Consider the following 10053-nt stretch of genomic DNA (forward strand, 5'->3'; position numbering starts at 1 on the left):
AAGAGCACACCCTGGCTCTCTTAAGACTAGCCAGTTAAATTGATTACACCTGTATCTGTATCCACTACTCTCAGTAGAGCTGTGTCTCTCCATTCTACAAGAATATAAGGCACATTCCATCCAACTTTCTATCCATTCATCTTCTTCAGACCATTCACTCATCCACCCATTAAACTGTCTATCAACATCCATTAAACTCTCTGTCTATCAACATTAATTAGACTACATTCAACTTTTAAATTATTTACTCTGTCTCAGGCTTCAAGCATATACACTCTGGCTCTCTTAAGACTAGCCAGTTAAATTGATTACACCTGTATCAACTGTCAGTTTCTCTGGCTATAAGCATACAATCTCTCTGAAGACTACAGATCCTGTTAACTGTTTCCTCTGTCCACAACTGTTTCAAAATAAAAGTCCTCACTGCAATAATACACCATTAAATCATTTAACCATTGGAACTACTCAACTATTTAACTGTTCAACCATTCCAACTGTCAGTTATCATCAACTATGCCTCCAGTCAACTACATGAAACCTCCATGTACCTAGCAACCAACATAGCAACCATTAAAATTAAGCGTTTATGACCGTTTCCATAGCAACCAACATGATTACACCGCAGTAACTTCTTGTTTCCTGATAGTGGCCACAATGAATACCCTTGCAACAAATGTTTCAAAATAAAAGTCCTCACTAGCAAGTTAGCTAGTTAGCATGGTTAGCATAGTTAGCATTGTTAACATAGTTAGCATTTTTTGCATAACTGCAAAAAATCATCAACTAAGTTAGCTAATAAACCTGGTTAGCATTGTTAGCAAATTTAGCATTGTTAGCATTTTAGCATTACTGCTAGAAATCATCGGTTAAGTTAGCTAATCAACCTGGTTAGCATTGTTAATAAAGTTAGCATTGCTAGCATAATTAGCATTTTTAGCGTAACTGCTAGAAAACATTAGCTAAGTTAGCTAATCAACATTTTAACATGAATAGAAATCATTAGATAAGTTAGAACTGGAATGTTTCATCTTTAAACTGTCTACCTTCACACTATCAACTCTCTGTAAACTATGCAACCACCATGTTTACCCTAGCTACACCTTAGTAACCATATCTACATTATCTATCTATTTTTGCATTTTCATGCACTGGTAATTCCTTGGAATTGCATTTCTAGTTATTATTAAACTTCTTCTTCTAACGCTCGCAATTCAGCTTCAACCGTTTAACGTAGAAACTTCATTCAAACTTTGTTGCGTAGGTCTTGCTTATGCCATATGTGCTTTAAATTTTTCAACTTTGTAACTTTTATACTTTTTAAACTATTAGTTAAAAACTATCACCATTTCCCCCATAGACTTAACATTGCTCATTATGACATCACGACAGCAATTAGAATGTTACCCCAGCTGGTCAGCCACCTGGGCACCAACTGTCAGTTTCTCTCAGGCTCCTCTCTGAAGACTACATATTCTGTTCCCCTGTATCCTCTGCGCACAACAGTATCAAAATAAGTCCTCCTAATTCCATCCAACTTTATATCCATTCATCTTCTTCAAACCATTCACTCATCCACCCATTCTAAACAGTCTGCCAATCAACAACATCAATTAGACGCTCTACATTGAACTTTTAAACAATCTACTCTGTCTCAGGCTGGCTCTCTTAAGACTAGCCAGTTAAATTGATTACACCTGTATCTGTATCCACTACTCTCAGTAGAGAGCTGTGTCTCTCCATTCTACAAGAATATAAGGCACATTCCATCCAACATTCTATCCATTCATCTTCTTCAGACCATTCACTCATCCACCCATTAAACTGTCTATCAACATCTATTAAACAATCTGTCTAACATCCATTAAACTCTCTGTCTATCAACATTAATTAGACTATCTACATTCAACTTTTAAATTATTTACTCTGTCTCAGGCTTTAAGATACTCTGGCTCTCTTAAGACTAGCCAGTTAAATTGATTACACCTGTGTCAACTACTCTCAGAGAGCTGTATCAGTGTCTCTCTTAACAAGAATATAAGGCACATTCCATCCAACCTTCTATCCATTCATCTTCTTCAGACCATTCACTCATCCACCCATTAAACTGTCAATCAATATCTATTAAACAATCTGCCTATCAACATCCATTAAACATTCTATCTATCAACATTAATTAGACTATCTACATACAACTTTTAAAGTATTTACTGTGGGTCCCTCTCAAGCAGCGTTTATATGTCCTCCCTCGATCCTCGATCCTCAATGATCTACATAAAGAAAGATAGAAGAAGGGCTAGACTATCCCATTGTTGCCGCTCCATCATTCTTTATGTAGATCAGTGAGGAGCGAGAGAGGACGCGTAAACGCTATGAGAAGCACCTTCTGTCTCAGGCTTTAAGCATACAATCTCATTAAGACTACAGATCCTGTTTCACTACTTCCTCTGTCCACAACTGTTTCAAAATAAAGGTCCTCACTGCAATAATACACTATTAAATCATTTAACCATTGAAACTACTCAACTATTGAACTGTTCAACCATTCCAACTGTCAGTTATCATCCACTATGCCTCCAGTCAACTACATGAAACCTCCATGTACCTAGCAACCAACATAGCAACCATTAAAACCTGTTTATGACCGTTTCCATAGCAACCAACATGATTATACTGCAGTAACTTCTTGTTTCCTGATAGTGGCCACCATGGATACCCTAGCAACAAATGTTTCAAAATAAAAGTCCTCACTAGCAAGTTAGCTAGTTACCATGGTTAGCATAGTTAGCATTGTTAGCATAGTTGGCATTTTTAGCATAACTGCAAAAAATCATCAACTAAGTTAGATAATCAACCTGGTTAGCATTGTTAGCAAATTTAGCATTGTTAGCATAGTTAGCATTTTTAGCATTACTGCTAGAAATCATCGGTTAAGTTAGCTAATCAACCTGGTTAGCATTGTTAGCATTGCTAGCATAGTAAGCATTTTTAGCGTAACTGCTAGAAATCATTAGCTAAGTTAGCTAATCAACATTTTAACATGAATAGAAATCATTAGTTAAGTTAGAACTGGAACGTTTCATCTTTAAACTGTCTACCTTCACACTATCAACTCTCTGTAAACTATGCAACCACCATGTTTACCCTAGCTACACCTTTGTAACCATATCTACATTATCTATCTATTTTTGCATTTTCATGCACTGGTAATTCCTTGGAATTGCATTTCTAGTTCTTCTTCTAACGCACGCAAATCAGCTAGAACCGTTTAACGTAGAAACTTCATTCAAACTGCGTTACGTAGGTCTTACTTATGACATGTGTGCTATGACTTTTCAACTTTGTAACTTTTATACTTTTTAAACTATTAGTTAAAAACTATTACAATTTCCCCCATAGACTTAACATTGCTCATTATGACATCACGGCAGCAATTAGAATCTTACGCCAGGTGGCCGGCCACCTGGGCACCAACTGTCAGTTTCTCTGGCTAAAAGCATACAGTCTCTCAGAAGACTACATATCCTGTTCACTGTTTCCTCTGTCCACAACTGTTTCAAAATAAAAGTTCTCAGTGCAATAATACACTATTAAATCATTTAACCATTGAAACTACTCAACTATTGAACTGTTCAACCATTCCAACTGTCAGTTATCATCCACTATGCCTCCAGTCAACTACATGAAACCTCCATGTACCTAGCAACCAACATAGCAACCATTAAAACCTGTTTATGACCGTTTCCATAGCAACCAACATGATTATACTGCAGTAACTTCTTGTTTCCTGATAGTGGCCACCATGGATACCCTAGCAACAAATGTTTCAAAATAAAAGTCCTCACTAGCAAGTTAGCTAGTTACCATGGTTAGCATAGTTAGCATTGTTAGCATAGTTGGCATTTTTAGCATAACTGCAAAAAATCATCAACTAAGTTAGATAATCAACCTGGTTAGCATTGTTAGCAAATTTAGCATTGTTAGCATAGTTAGCATTTTTAGCATTACTGCTAGAAATCATCGGTTAAGTTAGCTAATCAACCTGGTTAGCATTGTTAGCATTGCTAGCATAGTAAGCATTTTTAGCGTAACTGCTAGAAATCATTAGCTAAGTTAGCTAATCAACATTTTAACATGAATAGAAATCATTAGTTAAGTTAGAACTGGAACGTTTCATCTTTAAACTGTCTACCTTCACACTATCAACTCTCTGTAAACTATGCAACCACCATGTTTACCCTAGCTACACCTTTGTAACCATATCTACATTATCTATCTATTTTTGCATTTTCATGCACTGGTAATTCCTTGGAATTGCATTTCTAGTTCTTCTTCTAACGCACGCAAATCAGCTAGAACCGTTTAACGTAGAAACTTCATTCAAACTGCGTTACGTAGGTCTTACTTATGACATGTGTGCTATGACTTTTCAACTTTGTAACTTTTATACTTTTTAAACTATTAGTTAAAAACTATTACAATTTCCCCCATAGACTTAACATTGCTCATTATGACATCACGGCAGCAATTAGAATCTTACGCCAGGTGGCCGGCCACCTGGGCACCAACTGTCAGTTTCTCTGGCTAAAAGCATACAGTCTCTCAGAAGACTACATATCCTGTTCACTGTTTCCTCTGTCCACAACTGTTTCAAAATAAAAGTTCTCAGTGCAATAATACACCATTAAATCATTTAACCATTGAAACTACTCAACTATTGAACTGTTCAACCATTCCAACTGTCAGTATCATCCACTATGCCTCCAGTCAACTACATGAAACCTCCATCAACTGTATCAACATAAGTCTTCCTAATTCCATCCAACTTTCTATCCATTCATCTTCTTCAAACCATTCACTCATCCACCCATTCTAAACAGTCTGCCTATCAACATCAATTAGACGATCTACATTCAACTTTTAAACAATCTCCTCTGTCTCAGGCTCAGGTATCTCTACACTCTGGCTCTCTTAAGACTAGCCAGTTAAATTGATTACACCTGTATCTGTATCCACTACTCTCAGTAGAGAGCTGTGTCTCTCCATTCTACAAGAATATAAGGCACATTCCATCCAACTTTCTATCCATTCATCTTCTTCAAACCATTCACTCATCCACCCATTCTAAACAGTCTGCCTATCAACATCAATTAGACGATCTACATTCAACTTTTAAACAATCTCCTCTGTCTCAGGCTCAGGTATCTCTACACTCTGGCTCTCTTAAGACTAGCCAGTTAAATTGATTACACCTGTATCTGTATCCACTACTCTCAGTAGAGAGCTGTGTCTCCATTCGACAAGAATATAAGGCACATTCAATCCAACTTTCTATCCATTCATCTTCTTCAGACCATTGACTCATCCACCCATTAAACTGTCTATCAACATCCATTAAACTCTCTATCTATCAACATTAATTAGACTATCTACATTCAACTTTTAAATTATTTACTCTGTCTCAGGCTTTAAGGATACACTCTGGCTCTCCTAAGACTAGCCAGTTAAATTGATTACACCTGTATCAACTGTCAGTTTCTCTGGCTTTAAGCATACAATCTCTCTGAAGACTACATATCCTGTTAACTGTTTCCTCTGTCCACAACTGTTTCAAAATAAAAGTCCTCACTGCAATAATACACTATTAAATCATTTAACCATTGAAACTACTCAACTATTTAACTGTTCAACCATTCCAACTGTCAGTTATCATCAACTATGCCTCCAGTCAACTACATGAAACCTCCATGTACCTAGCAACCAACATAGCAACCATTAAAATTAAGTGTTTATGACCGTTTCCATAGCAACCAACATGATTATACTGCAGTAACTTCTTGGTTCCTGATAGTGGCCACCATGGATACCCTAGCAACAAATGTTTCAAAATAAAAGTCCTCACTAGCAAGTTAGCTAGTTAGCATGGTTAGCGTACGCTAGTTAGCATGGTTAGCATAGTTAGCATTTTTAACATAACTGCAAAAAAATCATCAACTAAGTTAGCTAATCAACCTGGTTAGCATTGTTAGCAAATTTAGCATTGTTAGCATAGTTAGCATTTCTAGCATTACTGCTAGAAATCAGCGGTTAAGTTAGCTAATCAACCTGGTTAGCATTGTTAGTAAAGTAACATTGCTAGCATAATTAGCATTTTAGCATAACTGCTAGAATTCATTAGCTAAGTTAGCTAATCAACATTTTAACATGAATAGAAATCATTAGTTAAGTTAGAACTGGAATGTTTCATCTTTAAACTGTCTACCTTCACACTATCAACTCTCTGTAAACTATGCAACCACCATGTTTACGCTAGCTACACCTTAGTAACCATATCTACATTATCTATCTATTTTTGCATTTTCATGCACTGGTAATTCCTTGGAATTGCATTTCTAGTTTTCTTTATTATTATTCCGCTGACAGCTTTTTCTAACCGCAATTTCTCTTCAACCGTTTAACTTAGAAACTTCATTCAAACTTTGTAACGTAGGTATTCTAATGGATCGGGTTGCTATGACTTTTCAACTTTGTAACTTTTATACTTTTTGAACTATAAATTAAAAACTATTAAAAATTTCCCCATAGACTTAACATTGGCCTCTATGACATCACAATCGGGTCGTTGAGCAATTAGAATCTTATGCCAGGTGGCCAGCCCCACCTGCAGCAGCCCTCTCTCTCTCAGGCTTTAAGCATACAATCTCTCTGTGAAGACTACATATCCTGTTAACTGTTTCCTCTGTCCACAACTGTTTCAAAATAAAAGTCCTCACTGCAATAATACACTATTAAATCATTTAACCACTGAAACTACTCAACTATTTAACTGTTCAACCATTCCAACTGTCATTTATCATCAACTATGCCTCCAGTCAACTAAATGAATCCTCCATGTACCTAGCAACCAACATAGCAACCATTAAAATTAAGCGTTTTTGACAGTTTCCATAGCAACCAACATGATTATACTTCAGTAACTTCTTTATTCTTGATAGTGGGCACCATGGATACCCTAGCAACTACTGTTTCAAAATAAAAGTCCTCACTAGCAAGTTAGCATTGTTAGCATGGTTAGCACAGTTAGCATTGTTAACATAGTTAGCATTTTTAGCATAACTGCTAAAAATGATTAGCTAAGTTAGCTCATCAACCTGGTTAGCATTGTTAGCATAGTTAACATTGTTAACATAGTTAGCATTTTTAGCACAACTGCTAAAATGATTAGCTAAGTTAGCTAATCGACGTGGTTAGCATAGTTAACATAGTTAGCAATGTTAGCATAGTTAGCATTTTTTAGCATTACTGCTAGAAATCATCAGCTAAGTTAACTTATCAACCTGGTTAGCATTGTTAGCATAGTTAACATTTTAGAATACCTGTTAGAAATTATTAGTTAAGTTAGAACAGGAATGTTTAAGCTTTAAAATGTCTACCTTAACACTATCAACTCTCTTTAAACTATGCAACCACCATGTTTACCCTAGCTACACCTTAGTAGCCATATCTACATTTTTTTGCATTTTCATGCACTGGTAATTCCTTGGAATTGCATTTCTAGTTATTATTATTATTCCTTCCTTACTCAGCATTTATTTACATCATGAGAAAGTCGCTATGGCTTGGTATATGATTGAGAGGCCCAATTAATAGCACACACACACACACACACACACACACACACACACACAGCAGCACAGTATGCAGTGGGCTCATATAACAACCCTAAAGTTTGTGTGTATGTGTGTGCGTGCGTGCGTGCGTGCGTGCGTGCGTGCGTGCGTGCGTGTGTGTCTTCTGAAGAGACCTGAAGAGTGAAAAAGAGACTCAGGTGTCAGTGGAGAGGGCGTACATCACCGTGGCAACTCAGGTGTCAGTGGAGAGGGCGTACATCACCGTGGCAACTGCCAGCAAGTCTGTCCAGGTCAACGGCTTGGCAACGGTGAGTTCCACCACCACACACACACACACCACACACACCACCACACACACCACAGACACACCACCACACACCACCACATTAATCACTGGTGTGTGTGATTGATTGATTGACTGATCATTGGTGTGTGTGAGTGAGTGAGTGAGTGAGTGAGTGAGTGAGTGAGTGATTGATTGACTGATCATTGGTGTGTGTGATTGATTGATTGATTGATTGATTGAGTGAGTGATTGATTGATTGATTGATTGATTGGTCACTGGACCTTGTCTTCAATCAAAAAGCGATTGAAAATTACATCATAGCACAGTTTAGAACAGGCCCTCATAGCACAGCTTTTTGCTTTTTGCATTTTGCCTGCTTTAGCCGCTAGCTGGCTAACTTGTGCCAGACAGAGCTGTATTCTTTGAACATATGATCAGCTGAGCTCCGTGTTAAAATTGGCCAGTGTTCACCTTCAACTCAGAGCTCTCCTTTAATTGAGAGTTCTCCTTTAACTCATGCGCTGCCAGCCTTATTCAGTGCAGAGCACTCCATACTGCCAAACGTTTTACAGCATTTTGACTGTTTTTCCAAGATCCACCGAACAGTGAGCTTTTTGACTAAGTAAACACCGAAGCTACCAAAAGAAAGAGTAGATAGATAGATAGATAGATACTTTATTGATCCCCAAGGGGAAATTCAAGGTAGAGTAGACAAGCCCTCTCATGAGCCCTCCCCGTTGAAGAACGCAATTGACGTCAATTGGCTGTCAGCGTAAGAGTTTAAATTGATGTTTATGGGCGTTAATTGGGAGTTCACCTTTAATTGGGAGTTCTTCTTCAATTCGGAGTTCACCTTTAATTCGGAGTTCACCTTTAATTGGGCGTTCTCCATTGATTGGCCGGTTGGTTATGTGTTGGTCATTCCCACCCTGATTGGCCGGTTGGTCATGTGTTGGTCATTCCCACCCTGATTGGCCGGTTGGTTATGTGTTGGTCATTCCCACCCTGATTGACCGGTTGGTCATGTGTTGGTCATTCCCACCCTGATTGACCGGTTGGTCATGTGTTGGTCATTCCCACCCTGATTGGCCGGTTGGTTATGTGTTGGTCATTCCCACCCTGATTGACCGGTTGGTCATGTGTTGGTCATTCCCACCCTGATTGACCGGTTGGTCATGTGTTGGTCATTCCCGCCCTCTTCTGAATGGCATGTTGCATCTTGCCTGTGCTGCGGTGTCCACCAGCATGGCTAGCTTGACAGGGACCACAAGGAGGCGCACATTCCCAGCCACACTCTCCCTCCGGACAATTGCATTACCCTGTCCCACCCATAGTGTCTGTTTATTTACTGTATTTATGCTTATACGTAGCCTTACTGCCCGTATTCCATCTTGTTCTATTCTGTATTTTTATTTGATTATTATTTATTCTTTTGATGTTATTGTTGAGTGTTGTACTTGAGAGGCAAATTCCTTGTTTGTTTACGCAAACCTGGCCGATGAAGCTGATTCTGCTTCTGCTGTGCTCTGATTGGCTGGTTGGTGGTGTGGTGTGCAGGAGGGCCGTATGCCGAGCTACGCTGAGATCTGCCAGCGAATCAGAGACTCCTACAGCAGCGAAAGACCCGCCCCCCGCAACCAGCAGCCCAGGAAGGACACGCCCACTGGCCCTCGGCAACTGTCGCCGGGCCTGGAGCTCCTGACCCCTCCGACCTCACCTCAGTAGTCATGGCAACAATGTGATGGCACGCTGTGATGGTCCCACTTTCTTGGCACTTTATGGTCCCGCAACACACACGCACACCACACACACACGTACACACACACACACACACACACACACACACACACACACACACACACACACACACACACACACACACACACACACATCTCACCTGTACATGGGAGTTATATCTTGGAGGATGGTGTGTGTACAGTGCCTATAGAAAGTCATCATACCCTTTTGAAATAGTTACTTTTTTTGTCTTACAGCCTGAAATCAAAACCCATTTAAAAAAAAATCTTTTCCAGTTTTATTGACAAATTTAGCTGTACAACATCAAAATAATGAAAAAAAAGTCAACAGTTCTGAAAATTGATAAAAAATTAAAAACTAGAATAACAGGGTTGGAAAAGT

General features: G+C 38.7%; 1 protein-coding gene across 5 annotated transcripts in view; it reads left to right on the forward strand.

Annotated features, from left to right (window-relative positions):
- The window catches only part of LOC134058645 (la-related protein 4B-like), a 31667-nt gene extending 21829 nt beyond the window's left edge, over positions 1 to 9838 (forward strand). For all 5 annotated transcript variants that reach the window (XM_062515646.1, XM_062515648.1, XM_062515647.1 and 2 more), the window contains 2 exons: positions 7798 to 7936; positions 9472 to 9838. In XM_062515646.1, the coding sequence (XP_062371630.1) occupies positions 7798 to 7936; positions 9472 to 9639 (307 nt within the window). In that variant the 3' untranslated portion in view covers positions 9640 to 9838. The remainder of the gene's footprint in view (positions 1 to 7797; positions 7937 to 9471) is intronic.
- The last annotated feature ends 215 nt before the right edge of the window (positions 9839 to 10053 follow it).

Source organism: Sardina pilchardus, chromosome 2 (assembly GCF_963854185.1).
Source record: "Sardina pilchardus chromosome 2, fSarPil1.1, whole genome shotgun sequence".
Classification (NCBI taxonomy): Eukaryota; Metazoa; Chordata; class Actinopteri; order Clupeiformes; family Clupeidae; genus Sardina; species Sardina pilchardus.